The sequence below is a fragment of the Maniola jurtina genome, chromosome 28, assembly GCF_905333055.1.
Source record: "Maniola jurtina chromosome 28, ilManJurt1.1, whole genome shotgun sequence".
NCBI lineage: Eukaryota > Metazoa > Arthropoda > Insecta > Lepidoptera > Nymphalidae > Maniola > Maniola jurtina.
In genome coordinates, this window is record NC_060056.1 from 6,064,384 (window position 1) to 6,091,151 (window position 26,768).

Here is a 26,768-nt window from a genome sequence, read left to right on the forward strand (position 1 = left end):
CAAGTGCGAGTCAGGCTCGCGCACCGAGGGTTCTGTGCTTGGGTATTTTTTCCAACATTTTGCACGATAAATCAAAAACTCCTTAATACATAAAAATCTGTTTTAGAATGTACAGGGAAAGCTCTTTCATATGATACCCCACTTGGTATAGTTATCTTACTTTGAAAATTGAAACATTTTAATTTTTTTTTAATGATGTAACCACAAATTTGCGGCTTTCAGATTTATTCCTGTACTTGTGCTATAAGACCTACCTATCTGCCAAATTTCACGATTCTAGGTCTACGGGAAGTACCCTATAGGTTTCTTGACAGACGCGACGGACGGACGGACGGACAGACAGACAACAAAGTGATCCTATAAGGGTTCCGTTTTTCCTTTTGAGGTACGGAACCCTAAAACCCAAGTGGCTAAATTCCTTAGTCAAGGCAAGGTGGCAAGAACTCTTTCTAATTATGCATTAGTCATATTTGCACGATAAATCAAAAATTATCATGCTTAAAAATAAATAAAAATCTGTTTTAGAATGGGCAAGTAAAGCCCTTTCATACGATATCCCACTTGGTATAGTTATCTTACTTTGAAAATTGAAAAACATTTTAATTTTTTTTTCTGTTATGTAACCACAAATTCACGGTTTTCGGATTTATTCCTTTATATTTGTGCTATGGTGGTATAAGACCTACCTATCTGCCAAATATTTTCTAGGCCAACGGAAAAATAGACAGACAACGAAGTGATCCTCTAAGGGACCTTTTTTGCCTGTTAAGTTACGGAACCCTAAAAATGAGCCAGCCCTTCTGTCACTAGATGAGGCTATTAACCATGGTTGATGATTATATGACCAATATAATATTATTAGTATGAAACATGAATAACGGATACTTCTCTAGTCTTACATAGAATTGAACCATAATACTTGGTATTGGATTCAAACATGAGTTTTGATTTGCGGTCAATGACTCGACGCACATCTCAATTCTCAACGTATTCGGGGACCGATTGAAAACCGCAAAGTCTATGTCCGAATCCCACTCATTGTACCCTATGATCATATTTATTAGTCACTAGCTGATGCCCGCGACTTCGCCCACGTGGATTTAGGTTTTTTAAAATCCCGTTTGAACTCTTTGATTTTCCGGGATAAAAAGTAGCCTATGTGCTAATCCAGAGTATAAGTATAATCTATCTCCATTCTAGATTTCAGCCCAATCCGTCCAGTAGTTTTAGCGTGAAGGAGTAACAAACATACACACACACACACACACACACACATACAAACTTTCGCCTTTATAATATTAGTGTGATGCCTTGGTGCATCCCTAAAAATCTTTGGGTAAGCAGTGCATCTATGAAGTGCCAATATGCTGTAGACAGGTAATTGCCCATGGGATGTCTGTCTGTCTGTCTGCTACCTTTTCACGGCCCAACAGTCAAACCGATTCTGGCGAAATTTGGTACAGGGCTAGCTTATATCCCGGGGACGTACATAGGCTACTTTTTATCCGGGAAAATCAAAGAGTCTCACGGGATTCCCAAAAACCAAGCCGCTTAACCGAATTGTATGAAAGGTACCGAGGTAGCTTGCGTGCCTGCAATTGACATAGGCAACTTTTTATCCCGGAAAATCAAACAATTCCCACGGGATCTTAAAAAACTTAAATCCACGCGGACGAAGCTGCAGGCATCCTCTAGTTAGGGATATTTTTACATTGTACTCTATCATAATATTTTATTAGTCATGCCTAGGCAGATTCCTAAAAATCTCCTTTAAAAATCTTCTGGTAAGCAGTGCCTCTATGTATCTATGAAGTGTCAATATGCTGTAGACAGGTAATTTCCACGCGGTGTTATTATGATTTTTGGCCCTAATTAGGGATATTTTTATATTGTACTGTATGATAATATTTATTAGTCACTAGCAGACGCCCGCGACTTCGTCCGCGTGGATTTAGGTCTTTCGAAATCCCGTGGGAACACTTTGGTTTTCCGGGATAAAAAGTAGCCTATTGCTAATCCAGGATATTCTCTATCTCCACTCCGAATTTAAGCCAAATCCGTCCAGTAGTTTTTGCGTGAAGGAGTAACAAACAAACACACACATACACACAAACTTTCGCCTTTATAATATTAGTGTTAAGTGTGCATCTCTAATAATAATCTCCTTTAAAAATCTTCGTGTAAGCAGTGCCTCTATACATCTATGAAGTGTCAATATGCTGTAGACATGCCCTGCGGTGTTATTATGGTTCTTGACCCTAATTAGGGATATTTTTACATTGATTAGGGTGAATGAGTAAACTTTAATTTGAAAGCGTTCAAGTTCTTTGTAAGGAAAAACCTTTAGCCCAACGATGATACAGCTTTCATTGAGTGGGGTACAAGTTATAAGCTACGAGCGGGTTTTAATTTTAACCCCCGACCCAAAAAGAGGGGTGTTATAAGTTTGACGTGTGTATCTGTGTATCTGTCTGTGGCATCGTAGCTCCTAAACTAATGAACCGATTTTAATTTAGTTTTTTTGTTTGAAAGGTGGCTTGATCGAGGGTGTTCTTAGCTATAATCCAAGAAAATCGGTTCAGCCGTTTGAAAGTTGTCAGCTCTTTTCTAGTTACTGTAACCCTCATTTGTCGAGGGTGTTATAAATCTTTAATTTCCACTTGTGTTACTAGGTTATGCCCGCGACTTCATCCGACAGCATAAATTTCAAACCCCTATTTTACCCCATTAGGGGTTGAAATAACAAAAATCCTTTAGCGGATGTCTACGTCATATGCCAAATTACAGCCTGATTCTAGTAATTGGAGTTATGCGTTCCGTCTATTGCACATTAGCCGGCTAACATCTTGGACTGTATCATCACTTACCATCAAGTGAGATCGCAGTCAAGGACTAACTGTAATGGAATAAAAAAAATGCGTTGATAGATCACCAGTCAGCTTTTCCTTTTATATATTTAGATTTCATCTCGGTAGCTTCGAGGCCAGCGTGGTGAACTATGACCAACCCATTCTGACAGGAGACCCGTGGTCAGTAGTGGACTGGCAGTGGGTTGATGACACTTAATGTTGATAGTTTTTTTTAAAGACGGGGCAACTGATGTTAAGTGATTACCGCCGCCCATGAACATTTGCAGCACCAGAGGTACCGCCGATGCGTTGCCGGCCTTTTAGGGATTTGTTGGTCCGCCCCTTGTATAAATCCCATGTTGTAATCAAGTGAGAACACCGCAGAAGAAAGTTCCACAGTTTGCATGTGCGTAGAAAAAAGGGAAGGTGAAGTCAAAAACGCTTATATTGTAATCGCTGTGTCGCCCGCTCGGCGCTTGTGCGTTGGAACACAGAACTCCACCGTCGCCTGCGCATACCGCTTCTATAATGGCAGCCAGTTTGATGCCTAGGGCTGCCACAAACTGCAAAAGAATAAAAATAAAGGTAATTAACTGAAACTTAACTACTTACTATTAGGTAGATACCTACTTTAATAGATACTAGCGATAAGTAATTTTCGTTCTTGTTAAGTACATTAAAAAACTTTGATTAAAAAGGTTTCTCTTAACTTTAGCATATTCCTTATTTTAGTAGGAAAGTAGTACCGTACTGTACGTTATAAAGCTTTGACTAAATTTTTTACATATAACTTACTTCATTTCTTTAATTTTTAACTCCCGACCCAAAAAGAGGGGTATTATAAGTTTGACGTGTGTCTTTTCATCGTTGTGGATAGCACAAATTAAAACCCCTATTTTACCCCTCAGGTGTTGAATTTTCAAAAAACCTTTTAACCCCCGACCCAAAAAGAGGGGTATTATAAGTTTGACGTGTGTATCTGTGTATCTGTCTGTGTCATCGTAGCTCCTAAACCAATGAACCGATTTTAATTTAGTTTTTTTTTTGTTTGAAGCCACCTGGCTTGATCGAGAGTGTTCTTAGCTATAATCCAAGAAAATCGGTTCAGCCGTTTGAAAGTTATCAGCTCTTTTCTAGTTATTACTGTAACCTTCACTTGCGGTTCCGGTTTTTCTATAAACACGCCACACACACCTAACGCATATACAACACCGTGATCATTGGTGCTAAACGACTTATGGCCTTTGACTGTACCTGACTGTAATTACATTACTGACTGACAACCCTGCCTACTTGCTCGACTACTCTTTCAAGTTCGCATTTAGTATCATTATAGACCACAATCACACTACTCGTTGACTTGAAACAATAAAAAAACATTAAATATTTATAATAATATAATTACAAAAAAACACACGTGTTTTATCTAAAACTTTCCTATATACTGTTTAGTGTTATTAGTGTGTGTTTTAGTGTGGTTAGTGTTGGAAGTTTAGTGTAGTTTAGTGACGTTTAGTGTAGTGCAGAGATTTATTATCTGATTTCCGGTAAGCAGTGATATTATATGTTGTTTATACCTACCTGTTTAAGTGGTATTTAAGTATTGGATTGATATCTTTATTTTTTTAGAGGACTAGATAATGTACGGCACTATATCCGCGTGGATTTAAGATTTAGGTTTTTAAAAACCAGCCAAGCGCGAGTCAGACTCGCGCACCGAGGGTTCCGTACTCGGGTATTTTTCCGAAATTTTGCTCGATAAATCAAAAACTATTCCATAAAAATAAATAAAAATCTGTTTTGGAATGTACAGGTAAAGCCCTTTCATATGATACTAGCCGATGCCCGCGACTTCGCCCGCGTGGATTTAGGTTTTTCGCAATCCCGTGGGAACTCTTTGATTTTCCGGGATAAAAAGTAGCCTATGTGCTAATCCAGGATATTATCTATCTCCATTCCAAATTTCAGCCAAATCCGTCCAGTGGTTTTTGCGTGAAGGAGTAACAAACATACACACACACACATACAAACTTTCGCCTTTATAGTATTAGTGTGATCCAACTTGGTATAGTTATCTTACTTTGAAAAAATACATTTTAATTTTTTTTTAAATAATGTAACGGGAAGTACCCTATAGGTTTTCTTGACAGACTTGACGACAGTCGGACAGACGGACAGACAGACAGACAGACATTAAAGTGATCCTATGAAGGTTCCATTTTTCCTTTTGAGGTACGGAACCCTAAAAAATATTTAAAAAAATTAGACTTTATACCTTGATGTAAGATTTTTTTACACCTTATTATCTTTTATCTCTCAAAGCCACAATGATCCAAACTTCATAGTCGCCGATCGTTTCTCCCTGTGCTGGGGACAATACGCAGAGAAACTTTCAGCTTTTATAAAACAACGAAGGTCTGGCACGCGCTGTCTCTTAGTCCAATAAAAAATAGCAAAAAAAGTTCTGTATGTATACAGAACTTGATTGGCCAGTAGGTACCTAAGTAACCCGCTAACTCACTTTCCAACAAAGTTTCTAGGCCTAGAAAATATCTTAATAGACATTGATACTTCAATCGATTAATTAACAAGTGTAAATTAAAAATTTATAACACCCCCGACAAGTGAAGGTTACAGTAACTAGAAAAGAGCTGATAACTTTCAAACGGCTGAACCGATTTTCTTGGATTATAGCTAAGAACACTCTCGATCAAGCCACCTTTCAAACAAAAAAAACTAAATTAAAATCGGTTCATTAGTTTAGGAGCTACGATACCACAGACAGATACACAGATACACACACCCCTCTTTTTGGGTCGGGGGTTAAATTATTGAATTAAATTACAATAATCCGATATTTCAATGTTGTGAAGGTGAGATCATGTTGGGTTCATATATATCATTTTGTACGTTTTTTTATATGTATGACTTCTTTTTTTTTGCCGTTATGTTCTAAGTACCTACTTATAGTTGTAATAATTTTTTTTTTCCATCTACTTATGTTTAATTGCCTCTTAGGTTAAGAGGGGCCTCTCCGTCACTCGCTCCATACAAGCGTAGTTCATCTCTCGTTGGAATACTAACCAATCTTAATCGATGGAATTTTGTAGAAACGTTCCGGAAACTAATATCTATGCCTGTGGTTTTCCAGATTTCCGTTATAATATTCGGTTTCAAAGTTACGCTGTCTTAAAAATTCACATACAAATCTTTGAGCCCCTGTAATTTTAAAACTACTTACATATTTTTAGAAAAATCTAAAACACCACAGGCACAGATACATATTAGTTTCTAGAATATGTCTGCAAAATTTCATGGACTTTGGTTGCTTAATATTCAAATGAAATTGGGACTACGATTGTATGGAGTAGGTGACGGAGAGAGCCCTGTTATGTAAAAAATAATTTTGCACGCCATAGTTGGCATAATATGTGGTCTTAAAAACCCTATGTAAATGCATGACTAAGCCTCCGGTGTCCGTCCGTCCGTCTATCTGTCTGTCAGCGGGCTGTATGTATCTCATAAACCGTAATAGATAGAAACTTGAATTTTTTAACAGTACATGTACTTCTATTGCGGCTTGCTTGGTGGCTGGCTTTTCCTGCATGTTTATCAGTGGGAGGGCGGGTGGTGCATGTCGCATGCTGCATGTTGCATCATACAGATTTCTTTGGTTTGGCGGATTATAGCAAATTAAGCTTTTGGTTCCTTGTATATCATGGACTTCCGCAAAATAACGCCTGCTTCTATACTACGATTAAAACTAATACACACATATATAAAATAGCTTAAGAAATACAATAGATAAATTATTCCCACAATTAAAAACTTACTACCACTATAATCATCACATTTATATAACTGTATTTTTCAGCTATTAATGCCAATTTAAACTCTACTGTTCTAATGATAGGGTTTAAAATCATATTCATGATAATGGAGTGGTAATAATGAAGAGTTGAACAATTAAAAGGTTTTCAATTAAATAATAATTATGATAAAGTTATCATTCTTGGACTATCATCTTAGGTGGATGGTACTATACTTCAGTTTAGGCAGTCCGGGGTTTGATTCCGGGCACGCACTTCTAATTTTTCCAGTGAGGGAAAACATCGTGAGGAAACGTGCATGCCTGACAGCCCTTAAATGTTATGGCGGTGTGTGAAGTCTACGAGCATGGTGGACTATGGCCTTAAGGTGGATGCGACGGGTCTGCCCGCGAAATTCAAATTTTATTTGGGTTTTCGCAATTTGTAAACTAATACGACAAAGTAGGCTTATGGCATTCTATTTGCGACAATAACAGTATCATTTTAAGGGAAGCGACAGATTTCTATGTATCGCTATATTCGTCGGATCATCCCCACCTATTTATATAAAAATCTTTACTTGAAAGGGTCCAGTTTAAGATATTAGCTCTAAGTACTGTAACTCACAAATTAGTCTAGCTAATTTTTTAAACTGGATCTTATCAAGTAAAGATTTTTATATAAACACGTGGAAATGATACTGCCACTGTCGCAATTAGAATGCCATAAGCCTACTTTGTCGTATTAGTTTACAAATTGCGAAAAACCAAATAAAATTTGAATTTCGCGGGCAGACTTCGTCCGCTTGGATGTAGGTTTTTGAAGATCCCGTGGGAACTGTTTGGTTTTCCGGGATAAAAAGTAGCCTATGTCCGACCCCGAGATAAGCTAACTCTGTACCAAATTTCGTCATAATCGGTTAAACTGTTGGGCCGTGAAAAGGTAGTAGACAGACAGACAGACACACTTTCGCATTTATAATATTAGTAAGGATTTACTACACAATACATTGAAAGCGGTTGACATTTAGGAAGCCCACAGGTATGAGTAAGTGACTTATTGAACTTCCGGTTATCGGAACCTTGGGGTTTCTTCCGTATATTTTGCCTTACCTTTTGTTAAACTGGTGAACTCTTAACTTACTACGGGAAAGAAGAGTATCTTTTTTTACAGATTTTTGAGGTTATGTAAACTTAAAACTAAGGCTTCATCCTAAAATGCACCCTAGTTTAAGAACAAGCCAAACCAAATTCAGCGGGTGTTGTATAAAGTACTTTTTAGAGTTCCGTACCACAGAAGGAAAAACGGAACCCTTATAGGATCACTTTGTTGTATGTCTGTCAGTCTGTCCGTCTGTCCGACTGTCGTCAAGTCTGTCAAGAAAACCTATAAAGTACTTCCCGTTACATTATTTAAAAAAAATTAAAATGTATTTAAATTTTCAAAGTAAGATAACTATACCAAGTGGGGTATCATTTGAAAGGGCTTTACCTGTACATTCTTAAATAGATTTTTATTTATTTTTATAGAATAGTTTTTGATTTATCGAGCAAAATTTCGGGAAAATACCCGAGTACGGAACCCTCGGTGCGCGAGCCTGACTCGCGCTTGGCCGGTTTTAAAAAAACTAAATCTTAAATCCACGCGGATATAGTGCCATACATTCTGTCTGTCTGTCTGTCTGTCAAGAAAACCTATAGGGCACTTCCCGTTGACCTAGAATCACGGGTAGGTACTAGGTAGGGCGGGTCTTATAGCACAAGTAAAGGAATAAATCCGAAAACAGAGATTTTGTGGTTAGGTACATCACAAAAAAAAATTAATATGTGTTTCAATTTTCAAAATAAGTAACTATACCAAGTGTGGTATCATATGAAAGGGCTTTACCTGTACATTTTAAAACAGATTTTTATTTATTTGTACCTATACATAATAGTTTTTGATTTATCGTGCAAAATGTCGGAAAAAATATCCGAGTACGGAACCCTCGGTGCGCGAGTTTGACTCGCACTTGGCCGGTTTTTTATTCACATACTAGCTGATACCCGCGACTTCGTTCGCGTGGATGTAGGTTTTTTAAAATTCCCGTGGGAACTCTTTGATTTTCCGGGATAAAAAGTAACCTATGTGCTAATCCAGGATATTATCTATCTCCATTCCGAATTTCAGCCAAATCCGTCCAGTAGTTTTTGCGTGAAGGAGTAACAAACATACACACACACACACACACACACACACACACACACACACACACACATACAATCTTTCGCCTTTATAATATTAGTGTGACAAGTTAGTCCTTGACTGCAATCTCGCCTAGTGGTAAGTGATGATGCAGTCTAAGATAGAAGCGGGCTAACCTGGAAGGGGTATGGCAGTTTTCATTAAACCCATACCCCTGTTTTACTAACCCCCGACCCAAAAAGAGGAGTGTTATAAGTTTGACGTGTGTATCTCTGTATCTGTCTGTTGCATCGTAGCTCCTAAACTAATGAACCGATTTTAATTTAGTTTATTTTGTTTGAACGGTGACTTGATCGAGAGTGTTCTTAGCTATAATCCAAGAAAATCGGTTCAGCCGTTTGAAAGTTATCAGCTTTTTTCTAGTTACTGTAACCTTCACTTGTCCGGTGTGTTATAAATGTTTAATTTACACTTGTTTTCTTTAAGATTTTAGTATACTTAAAACTGTTTCATTTTGTTGTTTCTGCGATTTATTTGGATATTTTACATAAGGTATTTTTATAAGCGGGCAGAGGTGTATGACACTCATATAACTATAAGTGGTATGTCTGGTTATTCGGGTTTCCAATATCATATTGACCTTCTTATAATATTAAGTATAGGCAAAACTAATGTGTCCGAAATAAAGATTGAATGTATCAATGACAGGTATTAATTGATGATACGGTCTCAAATGTGGAACATACTTTTCCTGTTTATTAACCCCCGACACAAAAAGAGGGGTGTTATAAGTTTGACGTGTGTATCTGTCTGTGTATATGTGTATTTGTGTACCTATCTGGTATATCCTTAAAATATACCAAGCGACAGAAAAACAATTTTACTCTAATATTTCAGCGTTTAAGAGGGCTCTCTCCGTCACTCGTTTCATACAATCGTAGTTCCAATTTCATTTGAATATTAAGCAACCAAAGTCCATGAAATTTTGCAGACATATTCTAGAAACTAATATCTATGTCTGTGATTTTCCAGATTTCTGTTAAAATATTCGGTTTCAAAGTTACGCGGTCTTAAAAATTTTCATACAAATCTTTGAGCCCCTGTAATTTTAAAACTACATATTTTTAGAAAAATCTAAAACACCACTGACACAGATATTAGTTTCTAGAATATGTCTGCAAAATTTCATGGACTTTGTTTGCTTAATATTCAAATGAAATTGGAACTACGATTGTATGAAACGAGTGACGGAGAGAACCCTGTTAAAACGATTGCAGTCGGGTTTTAGTTTTCAACTTTCTCTTGTCGATGGCATATTTGGATATTTAAACACTAAGTGCCTACAAGTGAATACTTGATTAGGGAATATGATACTTACCTACCTAGGTAGGTATAGGTTTACTTGGTAAATGGGAAAAATAGTGTATTTTCTCAGAAGATGCATTAACCTATACAATTATCCACTTAAATTGACAAGGTCGCGTGTATCGGTGTACAATAACAAGAATATTATACAAATTCCGATACTAAATTATGACATCACTAGCTGATGCCCGCAGCTTCGTTCGCGTGGATTTAGGTTTTTCAAAATCCCGTGGGAACCCTTTGATTTTCCGGGGTAAAAAGTAGCCTAATGTGCTAATCCAAGGTATAATCTATCTCCATTCCAAACTGCAGCCAAATCCATCCAGTAGTTTATGCGTGAAAGAGTAACAAACATACACACATGCACAGAAACTTTCGCCTTTTTAATATTAGTGTGATAAGTATAAGTATTAGTATGACTAGATGATACCCGCGACTTCGTTCGCGTGGATTTAGGTTTTTAAAAATCCTGTGGGAACTCTTTGATTTTCCGGGGTAAAAAGTAGCCTATGTATAATCCAAGGTATAATCTATCTCCATTCCAAATTGCAGCCAAATCCGTCCAGTAGTTTATGCGTGAAAGAGTAACAAACACACACACACACATACATACATTCACACAAACTTTCGCCTTTATAATGTTAGTGTAAAGTGTGATCTCCATTCCAATTTCAGCCAAATCCGTCCAGTAGTTTGTGCGTGAAAGAGTGACAAACACACACACACACATACTTACATACACACATACTTACATACACACAAACTTTCGCCTTTATAATATTAGTGTGAAGTGTGACTAGCTATCCGCCCCGGTTTCACACGGATACAGTCATGGGTACCGACCGGATTAATCTCAGGGATAAAATCCGGAACGAGGGAATTCGCGGAAGAACAAAAGCGACCGACATAGCTCAAAGGATTAGCAAGCTGAAGTGGCAATGGGCAGGTCATGTCTGTCGCAGAACCGACGGCCGATGGGGCAGACGTGTTCTGGAGTGGAGACCGCGTACCGGTAAGCGCAGTGTGGGACGACCTCCAGCCCGCTGGACCGATGACCTGAAGAAGGTGGCGGGGAGCGGGTGGATGAGGAAGGCGGAGGACCGTGTTTGGTGGCGCGCTCTTAGAAAGGCCTATGTCCAGCGGTGGACGCATACAGGCTGATGGAATGGAATTGAAGACCGAACGCAACTGAATTCATGGTGACCAAACCATGTTATGCACTTGTTTTAGTAACCCCCGACCCAAAAAGAGGGGTGTTATAAGTTTGACGTGTGTATCTGTGTATCTTTGTGTCTGTGTATCTGTGTATCTGTCTGTGGCACCGTAGCGCCTAAACTAATGAACCGATTTTAATTTAGTTTTTTTTTTGTTTGAAAGCTGGCTTGATCGAGAGTGTTCTTAGCTATAATCCAAGAAAATCGGTTCAGCCGTTTGAAAGTTATCAGCTCTTTTCTAGTTACTGTAACCTTCACTTGTCGGGGGTGTTATAAATTTTTAATTTACACTTGTTAGTAAATAAACATAACTACTTAGGTATCAACTGCAGCTGTGACTTATCAACAATATAACGTGGGCGACTCGCCATCCTGTAGGATTTTTTATTACGTTGATTTTAATACTATCTATCCAATAGAATGTTGCCCTCGGCTTCGCCCGCGTGGATATAGGGTTTCGAAGAATTTCGTGGGAACTCTTTAATTTCCCGGGACAAAAAATAACATTCCAGCCCGGCTAGCATGGGCAGAAGATAAAATTTATATCCCCCGATTATATCCACTGATGTCATAGAAATCAGTGGATATAATCGGGGATATAATTTTTATCTACTGCCCATGCTAGCCGGGCAGGGATGTTTTAGTCATTGGGCCGTGAAAAGCAAGCAGATAAACACATTTTGACAGATAGAATAGAATACTACGGGTGGAGTTCACCGACTTTTAAAACGGCTGATTATTAGAAAACCGGCTGATTAAGTGATTTTTACTGTTCACCAGCACCTAACCGAGGTTTGCAGCCCTAAAACGGCCGTTTTACCTAACCGAGCTCGGAAGGGTCGTTTAACCGGGGTTTCCACATTTTTACATCTGTTGTGCCTTTGTGTACAGATCAATTTAGATTATTTCGATTTGTCTTTGCGTCGTTCATTTCAGTAGCGTGCAACAAGTGATTAATGTAATGGTTGGAAATAATTACTTATCTTACTTTCCACTATATTTTGATATTTTAAAACGAACTCTGAACTGATGCGCTTGTCGTCACTTGAAAAATCACTTGTACACATTTTTGGCCCTCCATTTTAATATTGAAATTATTTTAAACACTAGAATCTCTTAAAATCATCTTTAAATGCACGCACAAATAATTACGGCAACACGACAGCAAAAAATCAACAGTCCAACACGTGCAGGACACATGATCACGACTGTGACGTCGGGGCCCCGAAGTTGTAAATTTGGGACGGTTACTACCTGGCAAAATTTAGAACAATAGTGTAGTTCATCTTACCCATAGCGTCTTTGTACTTTTCCAGTTGAAAGTATTTTATTTTATGCTCCTAAATATAGGCGTCACAGTTTGTTGTGTTGAATAATAATGACAATGTGTCTTCGCTAACGCATTGCGTTTTAGCGTTCGTTCGTAGCAGCAGCGTAGCTGAGAACAGATGGTGTTCCGCCGATTTAGTAACCATGCTACACTTTTTCGTGATGAACAGTAAATATTAAAACGGTTGTTTAAACGACGGTTTCGAAATAACCAGCTGATTTAGCAACCGTTGTTTATGTAGCTTTCGGCGAACTCCAGTCTACGTAGACCTATAAGTAGGTACCACATTATTTAAATTCTAACGCGTTGTCATTGTTTTTGTTAAACTTATTCGTAGACTGGTTTAAAATTTAACTGTATATCTGACCACAATCTGAACACAGTTTAGGGTTGTCAGCGACCCGCGCTGGTCTCGCAGAGACAAATTATTAGAATTTTCTTAGGGATCTCTAATTTTTTTTTAAATAAATTATACCCTATGCCACTCAAGATTAATGTAGCTTTCTAGTTTCTACTAGTGATAGAATTTTCATAATCGGTTCAGTAGTTTCAGAGGTTACTTCCTACAAACTTTATCTCTTCATAATATTAGCGGGTATAGAATACTTGGGTGAAAAAATTAACTTTGAATTAATTTTTTAAATGATTTTAAGTATGAAAAAATTAAATTAATGACTAAACCTATTTTGACTTTGACGGTTTTAATTCCTATCTACCTGATAGCTTTTCACAGCCTATCCATTTATCCGGTTTTGACGAAATTTGGTGCAGAAATAGCTTGAAAGTTGTATGATTGTATTCCAGGGGCGGACAAAGACTAAGTACTTTTACCCCGAAAAATCCACTTCCACGGGATTTTTAAAAACCTAAATCCAAGCAGACGTCAGATCAGACGGACGACAGATCACACTATATAATATTATAAAGGCGAAAGTTTGTATGTGTGTGTGTGTGTGTGTGTGTGTATGTTTGTTACTCCTTCACGCAAAAACTACTGGACGGATTTGGCTGAAATTTGGAATGGAGATAGATAATATCCTGGATTAGCACATAGGCTACTTTTCATCCCGGAAAACCAAAGAGTTCCCACGGGATTTCGAAAAACCTAAATCCACGCGGACGAAGTCGCGGGCGTCAGCTTGTCATCTATAATATCTACTCCATAAACCTTTAACTCTTCTCCATAAACGTGACACTGGCGAAACAATCCGTGCCCAGTTGGCACACCTAAAAGCTAATAAATTGGGAATTGAATCGAATAATATCTACTTTATTTGTGAACCTCGTATTCCTTTTACTTTCAAAAAGTAGTTAAATGTACTTTATTTACTGCAAAAAAAAGGTGGCAACCCTACGATAGTTACAGTAAGCCTACTTACCTTTAAGTTTATCTACCTTGGACAATAGACAATAGGTAACCACTTACATCTAACTGTATTGAGATTAATACATTCATTGCTTCGTGAACTCAATATAATTTCAACCATTGATCATTTGTACCACTAATCTAAAGCTTTAACAGGGCTCTCTCCGTCACTTACTCCATACAATCGTAGTTCCAATTTCATTTGAATATTAAGCCACCAAAGTCCATGAAAGTTTGCAGACATATTCTAGAAACTAATATCTGTGCCTGTAGTGTTTTAGATTTTTCTAAAAATATGTAGTTTTAAAATTACAGGAGCTCAAAGATTTGTATGTGAATTTTTAAGACCGCGTAACTTTGAAACCGAATATTTTAACAGGAATCTGGAAAACCACAGGTATAGATATTAGTTTCTAGAATATGTCTGCAAAATTTCATGGACTTTGGTTGCTTAATATTCAAATGAAATTGGAACTACGTTTGTATGGAGCGAGTGACGGAGAGACTCCTCTTCATCTTCTAAGTCGGTGCTAATGAGGTGCCAATGTGGAGTCACAAACAATATGAAGAGTAGACGGTTCGTGCGACTAATTGGCACTAGCTTCAAAATATGTCAATACTAGAGGATGCCCGCGACTTCGTCTGCGTGGATTTAGGTTTTTAAAGATCCCGTGGGAACTGTTTGATTTTCACGGATAAAAAGTTGCCTATGTCAATTACAGAGAAACTACCTCGGTACCTTTCATACAAATCGGTTAAGCAGATGGGTTTTTGGGAATCCCATGGGACTCTTCGATTTTCCGGGATAAAAAATAGCCTATGTCCATCCCCGGGATATAAGCTAACTCTGTACCAAATTTCGTCATAATCGGTTAAACTGTTGGACCGTGAAAACGTAGCAGACAGACAGACAGACACACTTTCGCATTTATAATATTAGTATGGATTTTTTTTTCATTGTTCCAGGTGTAAAAAATGTCAAGATGGTTCGAGCCGTGCACGCTACGTTACTTATACTGTGCGTCACTACGCACGTGAGGACACAGTTTTTTGGTGAGAAAAAGATAAGGATCATCATCGACCCTTTGCCGGCTCACTACTGAGCATGGGTCTCCTTTCAGAATAAGGAGAGTTTAATTTAGACCACGCTGGCCAAGTGCGGATTGGCAGACTTTACACACTTTTTTTTTTTTTAAGAATATTAGCCATATTAAAAGACTAATATTCCCCTTTCCTCTCCAACTAAGCGTCAGGCTTGTGCTAGGAGTAGGTACGACAATAGTGCAACGGGCGGGGTTTGAACCGGCGACCTTTCGGTTTTCAGTCCACTCCTTCACCGGTTGAGCTTTGAGGCTTTAAACTTTACACACCTTTGAGAACATTATGGAGAACTCTCAGGCATGCAACTTTCCTCATGATGTTTTACTTCATCGTTAAATCGAGTGTTGTTTTTTTATAATAGCGAGCATACGAGCAGGCTGGTCACCTGATGTTAAGTGATTACCGCTGCCCATGAACACCAGCACCAGAGGAAACACCGATGTTTCGGGATGTTGGTCCGCCCCTTGAATAACCCCATGTTGTAATTTAGTGGTAACACCGGCGATGGGAGTTGCTTCCACAGTTTGCATGTGCGTGGAAAAAAGGATCTGGCACAACGGGCGGTCGAAGTGCACCAGGCAACCAGGTGGTTAGGGTACGAACATGCTTGCGGTGGCGTGCGGTGCGGTTGTAGAAAAAGGTTGTAGAGGGATATTTAATTGATTAAAACGCACATAACTCCAAAATATACGAGGGTCAAAGTTCGACTCTCTTGACTATCACGGCTTATTTATTAATTTACACCTTGCTCTTTAATTTTTTAACCCCCGACCCAAAAAGAGGGGTGTTATAAGTTTGACGCATTGAGTACATATGTAGGTATAAGTACTCAATGGTTTGACGTGTGTATCTGTGTATCTGTCTGTGGCATCGTAGCTCCTAAACTAATGAACCGATTTTAATTTAGTTTTTTGTTTGTTAAGTGGCTTGATCGAGAGTGTTCTTAGCTATAATCCAAGAAAATCGGTTCAGCCGTTTGAAAGTTATCAGCTCTTTTCTAGTTACTGTAACCTTCACTTGTCGGGGGTGTTGTAAATTTTTAATTTACACTTGTTTCAGATTTCTTCTCGGCATTACAACCAAGAGGCCAACAGACTTTGCGACCACTCTTCCAACTAGACATAACCACTAAACGCCTACGAACCACTAAAACCACTAGACGACCAGAAACCACTACAAAAAGGAATACTCCTTTCTCATTCTATTCAGATGACTTCAATAAAAGAACAACGAAAAGACCCGAGACGACTACAAAAAGGAACACGCCTTTCTCTTTCTACACAGAAGATTTAGAAAGAGACAAGCAGAAGACTAAAAATGCACCACTCGCATACGACTTTTTTAGTACAACTACTAGAACAACTACAAAAAGCAATCCTAGTAGACGACACTATGATCCCAATACTAGAGATAATGTAAATATAAATAGTAAAGTAGTTAGTAAAGAAGCAAATAATAATAGTAATAATAGAAATAACAAATCAAAAACTATTAATAACTCAAGAAATGTTAATGTACATAGTATACCAAAATCACAGCAAAGTAGTCAGTACAATAATGATAGATTAATATTCGACGACGATGGCAGAAGAAACACAGTTATCAATTATGAAACTACAAAACCGATTCACACTACAAAATATCCTTATCTCTATGAAAGTAACAGAAAAACTACACCGACTTCAAGACCCTATACGGTTAGACCAGGGGTCAAACCCGCTGTGGTTAATGGACCTCCTATAACTAACAGACCTGCCACACAAAGACCTAGTTTTGGACCCCAAGGCTTAAATGATGATGTAAGTCCAGAACTGATTATTGGACCAAGTGAAGACTACATGAGTACAGTTGAAAAGAAGAGATATATTGAAATGGCTGAGAAAAGTGAGTATTCTGTTTTTATTAAATCTATACTATTCAAATTCAAATTCAAATTATTTTTATTCAGTTAAACTTTTACAAGTGCTTTTGAATCGTCAAAATAATCTACCACTGGTTCGGAATGCTGTTCCTACCGAGAAGAACCAGCAAGAAACTCGGCGGTTGCTCTTTTCAAATGTACAATTTACAATAATATGCCATACTGTACACAAGCAATTGCAGCGCCGTGTATTGCTGGAGCGAGTCAAATCCAAGCTTTTTTGTCATTTACATAATCTTCGATTGTATAATAAGCTTTTTTCAGGAGCATACTTTTAATAGATTTTTTAAACTTGTGTAAAGGCAAGTCTAAAATTGATTGTGGAATTTTATTATAAAATATTACACTCATTCCCACAAACGACTTTCCCACTTTCCTGAGGCGGAGCGTAGGATATGCGAGCCTATTACGGTTTCTAGTTTGCCGGTCGTGGAAATCACCGATTTTTTTGTAACTAAGAATGTTTTGTCGTACAAAAATTATATTAGTGTAAATATATTGAGAAGCTACTGTAAGAATACCTATTTCCTTAAATTTCTCTCGTAGGGAATCGCGCGGTTTTAAATTATAGATTGCGCGTATTGCCCTTTTTTGTAATTAAATTAAATTAAATTGGAGTGTCTGTCTGTAATTTCGAAATAACTACCTCATAATATGAAGCTCATACGGTTATTTGAAAGATACCATAACTGAATCACACGTTTTTAAAATTTTTGTCTGTCTGTTTGAACGGGCTAATCTTCGGAACGGCTGGACCTATTTTGACGGGACTTTCACTGACAAGTAGAGGATTAGTCAAGGAGTAACATAGGCTAAGTACTTTTTTAACCGACTTTCAAAAATGGAGGAGTTGTGTTTTTCTACCTATGTACCTACACCGATATCTCCGAGATTTCAGAACCGATTTACGTATTTTTTTTTAATCAATAGAGAATCTTTGCGACATTGTGCCATAAAAAATTTCATCTTTCAAACAAAAAAAAACTAAATTAAAATCAGTTCATTAGTTTAGGAGCTACGATGCCACAGACAGATACACAGATACACACGTCAAACTTACAACACCCCTCTTTTTGGGTCGGGGGTTAAAAATTAGATACCACAGTAAACTCAAACTCTATCATTTATTCAAAGTAGGTACTATTGTACACCTTTTGATGGTCAGAATTGTTAGATTTGTAAGATGATATTGTGGTGATAATTAATTACGTAGACTTAAAACTAAAGCTGATCTTGTACCTGCGCAGTGGGTGATTTTTGACCAAAAGATGTGAAGTATGAGAGTGCGCTCACCTACAATTTACAAATCGCGCTCGCGTTTCTACTCGATTCTATAAGCCTATCGATTCTTTAACATCTCGTATGAAATGGCTCGTTTAAAATTCCTTGTTGAACAATCTACTGTTATAATCTTTTGTTAGCTTTAACAGGGCTCTCTCCGTCACTCGTTTCATACAATCGTAGTTCCAATTTCATTTGAATATTAAGCAACCAAAGTCCATGAAATTTTGCAGACCTATTCTAGAAACTAATATCTGTGTCTGTGGTGTTTTAGATTTTTCTAAAAATATGTAGTTTTAAAATTACAGGGGCTCAAAGATTTGTATGTAAATTTTTAAGACCGCGTATCTTTGAAACCGAATATTTTAACAGAAATCTGGAAAACCACAGACATAGATATTATTAGTTTCTGGAATATGTCTGCAAAATTTCATGGACTTTGGTTGCTTAATATTCAAATGAAATTGGAACTACGATTGTATGAAACGAGTGACGGGGAGAGCCCTGTTAACATGTGTCGTATGAAATGGCTCGTTTAAAATTCCTTGTTGAACAATCTACTGTTATAATCTTTTGTTAGGTTTAATAATATGATTAAAGCTTAGGTATTATGATTCATTGATACGTGTAAATAAAACCTATAAATAACCCGTGTTGTTTTCTAATGTAACAAAATTAACATACAAATTGTACACAGACCTTAAGTTTCAAACGCAATTACCGTTGGATTATCAACTTTATCTGTTAAGCGATAAGATTCAATGTTGCTTTCTTTGATTTAATTCAATCTTTATACGGATTCTGACCGCAAAATGATATTATAAATTGTTCGTATATTTTTTTAAGGTAGGTACTATTTGTATACATTGTATTGGAAAAATTCCTTTACTTTGTAAACTAACCTACACACACTGACTTCGTATAAGTAAACTTCATTTCTGAGGGTCATTTTGGACCAAAAATCTTGGAACAACTACTCAGAAGTGGAGTAAACGAAGCCTTTTCGTCGGAGGTCCTCAGAAACAGCTCCGATTTTGATGATTTTCCGTACCTCAAAAGGAAAAACGGAATCCTTATTTATAGTCTTCGTTGTCTGTCTGTCCGTCGTGTCTGTCAAGAAACCTATAGGGTACTTCCCGTTGACCTAGATCAACATCATCATCAACAACAGAATCATGTTTGGCAGGTAGGTAGGTTTTATAGTACAAGTATACAGGAATAAATCTGAAAACCGCGAATTTTTGGTTACATCACTTAAAAAGTTAAAATGTGTTTCAATTTTCAAAGTAAGATAACTATACCAAGTGGGGTATCATATAAAAGGGCTTTACCTGTACATTCTAAAACAGATTTTTATTTATTTTTATGCATAATAGTTTTTGATTTATCGTGCAAAATGTTGGAAAAATACCCGAATACGGAACCCTCGGTGCGCGAGTCTGACTCGCACGTGGCTGGTTTTTTTAATTCTATGTACCTATTTCTTTTTTCAGTGTGCGACAAATACAAGGCCCTGGACATAAAGCAAATCCAGGCCATACCATTAGTGCCATCCCCGGAACCCGTACGGGTCAACGTGTCGACCTGCAGCCCGCACGAGGTCGCGCTGGTGGTGGGGGGTCGCGTCGCCTCCATACAGGAGTTCAGGCACATGGCGTTACTGGGCTGGAATAAAATTCAGGTACCCCGAGGCATTCTCATCTACCCCCCAGACACCCCTACCTACACCCCTACCTTCGTGTCCGCTACCTAAACCCCTAACTACCCCCTCCTCTCTACCTAAACCTCCCCCTGCTACCTACCTGCCCTCTACCTCACCCCCCTAACTAACCTAACCCCCTCCCCCATCTACCTACCCGGTACCTTAACCCTAAACGTGTCGACCTGCCTGCACGAGGTCGCGCTGATGGTGGGGGGTCGCGTCGCCTCCATACAGGAGTTCAGGCACATGGCCTTACTGGGCTGGAATAAAATTCAGGTAACCCAAGGCATCATCATCCCCGCCCACCTACCTCTCCTACTTACCCCCTACCTACCCCCCTACTTAACCCCCCTTCCTACCTTCCTGTCCACTACCTAATCCCTCTAACTACCCTACTTCTACTGGGCTGGAATAAAATTCACGTACTGCGAAGCATCATCATTCATCAGCTGAAAAATGCAAAAATCCCATTTTTTGAACTAACCTTTTCTTTCACGCAAAAACTACTAAACGGATTTGGCTGAAATTTGGAATGGAGATAGATTATACCCTGGATTAACACATAGGTTACTTTTCATCCCGGAAAACCAATGAGTTCCCACGGGATTTTTACAAACCTATATCCACGGGAACGAAGTCGCGGGCATCAGCTAGTATAGACTGCTAAAATCATAACCCTTCCTTTTGGCTTTGCCGTAGTCGGGTATAAAGAGTACAATATTTGTGCTGCAGACCGGCGGCTACTCGTGGAAGTGTGGCGGCTCGCTGATCAGCAACCAGTTCGTGCTGACCGCGGCGCACTGCGCCTACCAGGACAGGGACAATAGTGTTGTCATGTAAGTGCACATATCTCATTTCTAGGCTCGAGAGAATAGGGAACCCTTATCGAAGCGATAACTGGTTGGCGGCTGAAATCTAAAATAGTTTTCACAGATGACGAAAGCAACGAAAATCCTCCAAACTGCCTCTGGGACTTCGTCTGTGGTGGCGTTTGCTGGCGCGCGTGCGGTGCTTTTTTGGAGTGTTTTTTTTTTTTGTGAGAAGTGGGCGGTTTTTGTGTTCTGCTGGTGTTTATTGGTGATGGAACTGACTGGGAAGCGTTCTAAAGGGGCGGCGCGTGTATGTCGGCGGGCGCCGGCTCAGACGAAGTCCTTACTTATACATATAGTTTCCCTAACTTGTAAATAACTACAAACTTGACATTGGCCAGTGTAAAGCCAGATGAGAGAAAGAAAAAAACTGCCTCTCACCCCGAGAGAAGCCAGGTGATTGGCTGATGAATGGGCGGGTGCATGTGATTGGTTGATCAGTCGGCCCGAGTGCACGCGATTGGTTGATACTTCGACTTTCTCTTTCCGGATTCGCCAACTTTCTGCCACTACACAGCATCAGGTCCAAGTTTTTTGCCAAGCGCTATAGTACTTTATTGACTGGAGGAGACCTTCGTCCAAAATGGGCGTACTGAAACGAAATGTGAAAGGAGAAAAAGAAACTTACCTATTAAAATATGAAAACAAGTAGTAATATGAAGTAGTAATAATGTGTACTCGTTTAAAAATGTAAATATATAATAAGAAAATTAGTAATTAAAAAAAAAAAAAAACTAGTGATGTATAAAAAAAAATATAAATGTAAATTAGTATTATTAATAGGATAAGTCTTGTTTATGTACTACATTTTATATACTTAAGATGGAAAATCTAGTACTTATTAACATAAAATGTAATGATTGCAAAAATGTTTCAGTAAATAAAGGCTATATTATTTATTATTATCACACTAATATTATAAAGGCGAAAGTTTGTATGTGTGTGTGTGTGTGTGTGTGTGTGTATGTTTGTTACTCCTTCACGCAAAATCTACTGGACGGATTTGGCTGAAATTCAGAATGGAGATAAATAATATCCTGGATTAGCACATAGGCTACTTTTTATCCCGGAAAACCAAAGAGTTCCCACGGGATTTCGAAAAACCTAAATCCACGCGGACGAAGTCGCGGGCATCGGCTAGTATTATATAGTACTGTATTCCGTTGTATTCCAGAGGCCCCCCACAAGTGGTGCAGCTGGGCTCCTCATACCTGGACGACCCCGGCGCGGTGGTGGTGAGGGTGGCCGCCGTCATCCGACACCCCAAGTACAAGCTGCCCAAGTCCTACTACGACATTGCGCTCGTCAAGATGGCCAACACTGTTACGTACGTAACTTTTCCAGAGGGGTCTCTCCGTCACTCGCTCCATACAAACGTAGTCCGTCTCTCATTGCAATACTAACCAATCATAATTAATGGAATTTTGTAGAAACGTTCCGGGAACAAATATTTATGCCTGTGGTTTTCCAGATTTCTGTTAAAATATTCGGTTTCAAAGTTAGTCTTAAAAATTCACATACAAATCTTTGAGCCCCTGTAGTTTTAAAACTACATATATTTTTAGAAAAATCTAAAACACCACAGACACAGATATTAGTTTCTAGAATATGTCTTAAACATGAACCATGGTTGTTTGGTTGTGGTGTTTTAGATTTTTCTTGTTTTTGAATTTTTAAGACCGCGGAACTTTGAAACCGAATATTTTAACGGAAATCTGGAAAACCACAGACATAGATATTAGTTCCCGGAACGTTTCTACAAAATTCCATTGAGTATGATTGGTTAGTATTCCAATGAGAGACGAACCACGTTTGTATGGACCGAGTGACGGAGAGACCCCTCTTAAGTAACGAGAAACGAAAGTTTTTTTGGGCGCGTTTGGAACCCTCGTAGCTTTAAATAAAATTGAAATTCCTGCAAAGACCTGTTCTTGACTGACTTTGACTCTTAACCCTTTAAAATCACTAGGAATTTCGTTGTTTTGCAGGTTTTCCAGCGTAATAAAACCCGCCTGCTTAGGAATACCACCTGCACCTGGCCAGTCGATCATAGCGACCGGGTGGGGAAGAACTGAATTTGGTAAGCATTTCATCTAGACACTTCAAGGATAGCATGTGAAAAATCATGTGAACTTTTAACTCCCACCCAAAAAGAGGGGTGTTATAAGTTTGACGCGTGTATCTGTCTATGGCATCGTAGCTCTTAAACCAATAAACCGATTTTAATTTAGTTTTCTTTGTTTGAAAGGTGGCTGGATCGAGAGTGTCCTTAGCTATAATCCAAGAAAATCGGTTCAGCCGTTTGAAAGTTATCAGCTCTTTTCTAGCTACTGTAACCCTCACTTGTCAGGGGTGTTATAAATTTTTAATTTACACATAATATGCAACGCTTGCTTCCTTAATTTAAACAGCCTGTGAACATAAAATTAAAGGTGCAAATCCTATTCTTTTCTATACAGATTACAAGTTAGCCCTTAAATGGAATCTCACCTGATGGTAAGTGATGATGCAGCCTAAGATGGAAGCGGGTTAGCTTGGAAGAGTTATGGGATTTTTTATTAAACCAATAGGCAACCTATCGACCGTACCTGTGGTTCTGCAAATGTTCATGGGCGGCGGTAATCACTTAACATCAGGTGACCCACCTGCTCAAAACCCCGTATGGGTTTGACATTGGCGGCATTGCCGGTAGGGTGGTAACAAGCCACGACCAAAGCCTACCACCAGACAAAATTCTTATCCTCTCTCATGTCTCTGAAAGAAAATTTTGGTTTATAACTGAAAACTTAACAAAAATACTTTTTTTTGTCTTTCCAAATATATTTTTTAAAATAGCAGCAAATGAGCAGGCGGGTCACCTGATGTTAAGTGATTACCGCCGCCAATGAACATTTGCAGCACCAGAGTTTCCGGCCTTTCAGGAATTTCAGGAATCACCTCTTGAATAACCCCATGTTGTATAATTGTAGGTGGCGACCAATCCCAAGAACTTCGTAGTGTGTCCCTGCCTATATGGGACATGGCGGAATGCTACAACGTTCTGGGAACTTCTAGAAGGTTACCAGAAGGACCTTCTAGCGATAGCCAGATATGCGCAGGCGAGAAGAAAGGAGGCAAGGATACTTGTCAGGTAAATCCATACTTCCATGATTACTTCTGATTTCTAAAGGAGAAGTGTTTAGGTCATAGTCCACAACACTGGCCAAGTGTGGATCGGCACACTTTATACACCACCGAGAAGATTATAGAGAACCCTCAGGCATGCGGATTTCTTCACAATGTTTTCTTTCATTCAATCAATCAATCAGGCTGTTTGCCTTCCCAAGTTACATAGTTATGCATACTTAAGTTAGCCCTTGATTGCAATCTCACCTGGTGGTAAGTGATAATACAGTCTAAGGTGGAAGCGGGCTACCTGGAAGGGGTATGGGGGAAGGGGTATTAAACCCATACCCCTTTGGTTTCTACATCGTATAGGAACGTTAAATCGCTTGGCGGCACGGCTTTGCCGATAGGGTGGTAACTAGCTTATTTTCAGGGTTCAGTACCAGAAGGGTGCCAACCCATAGTTTAATAAATACTGCCATACTCCTTCCAGGTTAGCCCACTTCCATCTTAGAGTGCATCATCACTTACCACCAGGTGAGATTGCAGTCAAGGGCTAACTTGAAATGAAACTTGTATCTGAATAAAAAGGCACCTCCACCCATGGCTAATTTGATTGTTTTTGTTTTCAGGGTGATTCAGGAGGCCCAGCACAAATCCAAGATGGCTGCTCGTGGCGAGTGGTCGCCGTCACATCTGTTGGAAGATCCTGCGGCGCAGCCCAAACTCCGGCACTATACGCCAAAGTACCCAGAGCCTTCATAGCCGCTGTTGTTTTCGGCGGACAATCTGGCAACAACAATCAACAGTCCAACAACAACAACCAGAACTCCAACAACAATCAACAATCCAACAACAATCAACAGTCGAACAATCAGCAGACCAATAACAACAATGGAAACAAAACTCCACAGTGGAATACGAATAAACAACAATCGAATAATAATGGACAACAAAATGTAAGTTTCAACAACTTAGAAATTTAATATTCCGAAATGGCACCTACTGGGAATCGAATGCGGATTTAACCGTTTATAAGACTCATCACTGTTCGAAGAATAACGACAATTTTTTTTTTTTTTTTGATATTTTAAAACAAGTTTTTATTTTTCTTTCTTACAGAATAACAACCAGCAGTGGAATAATAACCAACAATCAACCAACCAGTGGAATAACCAACAACAATCCAATAATAAACAACAACCAACCAACAATCAACAAAATTGGAACAACAACCAAGACAACAGTTGGAATCGTCGCCAAGGGGAACCGAACAGGAATCCAGATTATAACAACCAACCTCAGTCTAACAATCAGGGGTCCAACAACAACAGAAATAACCAAAATATAAAGAGAGACGATCAGAACAACAATTATTATGTTCAAAGTGGAAACACCAATGTCTATCAATCGAATAATCAAAATAATGGTCAATATAACAGAGGTCAGTCCAATAATGGTTATACTACAGAAAAACCGGTTTATAATCAACAAGGGAGTTATAATAATGGTTACGTTACAGAGAAACCTGTTTATAATCAACCAAGTGGTTACAATAATGGTTACATAACAGAAAAACCGGTGTACAACCCACAAGGTGGTTACAATGTTGGTTACACAACAGAAAAACCTGTATACAGCCAACAAGGTGGTTACAATAACGGTTATACGGTAGAAAAACCGGTTTATAATCAACCAAGTGGTTACAATAATGGTTATACTACAGAAAAACCGGTTTATAATCAAAATGGTGGTTATTATAGTGGAGATTATGATGCAGTGGTACCATCGGGCTACCAAAATGATGGTAGAGTGTGGTGGACTTGAAAATAATCAAAAAAAAGTTGCATGTATCTATGTGTAGTGTGTATAATTGTTTTCTGGTAAAAAATATCGCTGGACGACAGGGATCGCTGGATTTGTCTGCGTTTGGGTATAGTACTACAACTTTTATAAGTTACGCCAATGTACCTGCGCAGAAATCTTATTTTTGAATGGTGCGAAAATATCTAGGCCAATCATAGCGCGCGTCCGTCCGCTATTGGTTGTTGCCTACGCGCCATGTTTTGTTCGCGCGGAACATGAGCGAGATAGCACGAGTCTCTGTTGTTCTTGTGTTTAAAATCTTAACATCAAGCAATAAGGTCTTTATTTCATTGGTGTACATTCTGTTTTAGTCGGCGTTAGATTGAAACTTATTTAATATTTTTTTTCTAAATTTAGCTATTATAAAACTAGACCTGTTTAAAATTAGGTAATTCAATTCACAATTAGATTTTATATGATTTAGCATTTCTTGTTCTTAATGGTCGAAGATTTTAATAATGCAAACCTTATTAAATAAAATAGCTAGGTATCGCCATGTAAATATTATTTTTACTTAAGTACCTACTTAATTAAAATATAAGTAATTATTTAAGTACCTAAATATAAATTTTACATTATTTTACGAAAAATATTGCTCAAAATATAAACATTAATATTAAAAGTATTTTATTATTTCCGTTTTATTTTTTACTTTCCTTGGTATATAAACTTCTACAACAATCATCAACTGTGGAACAATCAACAATCAAACAACAATCCTATCTACCTACCAAATTTCATGATTCTACGTCAACGGGAAATACCCTATAGGTTTCTTGACAGACATGACGGACAGACAGACAGAC

The 26,768-nt window shown here is 38.4% G+C and overlaps 1 protein-coding gene across 1 annotated transcript; it reads left to right on the forward strand.

Annotated features, from left to right (window-relative positions):
• The first annotated feature begins 4,154 nt into the window (after positions 1-4,154).
• LOC123879345 (serine protease Hayan-like) lies at positions 4,155-26,165 on the forward strand. Its single transcript, XM_045927000.1, has 10 exons — positions 4,155-4,396; positions 15,084-15,170; positions 16,278-17,102; positions 19,914-20,101; positions 20,855-20,958; positions 22,166-22,318; positions 22,980-23,071; positions 23,961-24,121; positions 24,729-25,055; positions 25,219-26,165. The coding sequence occupies exons 2-10, from the start codon at positions 15,101-15,103 to the stop codon at positions 25,921-25,923; spliced, it is 2,625 nt and encodes an 874-aa protein (XP_045782956.1). The 5' UTR covers positions 4,155-4,396; positions 15,084-15,100; the 3' UTR covers positions 25,924-26,165.
• The last annotated feature ends 603 nt before the right edge of the window (positions 26,166-26,768 follow it).

Coding starts and splice junctions, on each gene's coding strand:
- LOC123879345 (XM_045927000.1), top strand. CDS start 15,101: ATGGTTCGAGCCGTGCACGCTACGTTACTTATACTGTGCGTCACTACG. Junction 15,171..16,277: donor CGTGAGGACACAGTTTTTTG/GTGAGAAAAAGA, acceptor CACTTGTTTCAG/ATTTCTTCTCGGCATTACAA. Junction 20,959..22,165: donor AGGGACAATAGTGTTGTCAT/GTAAGTGCACAT, acceptor GTTGTATTCCAG/AGGCCCCCCACAAGTGGTGC.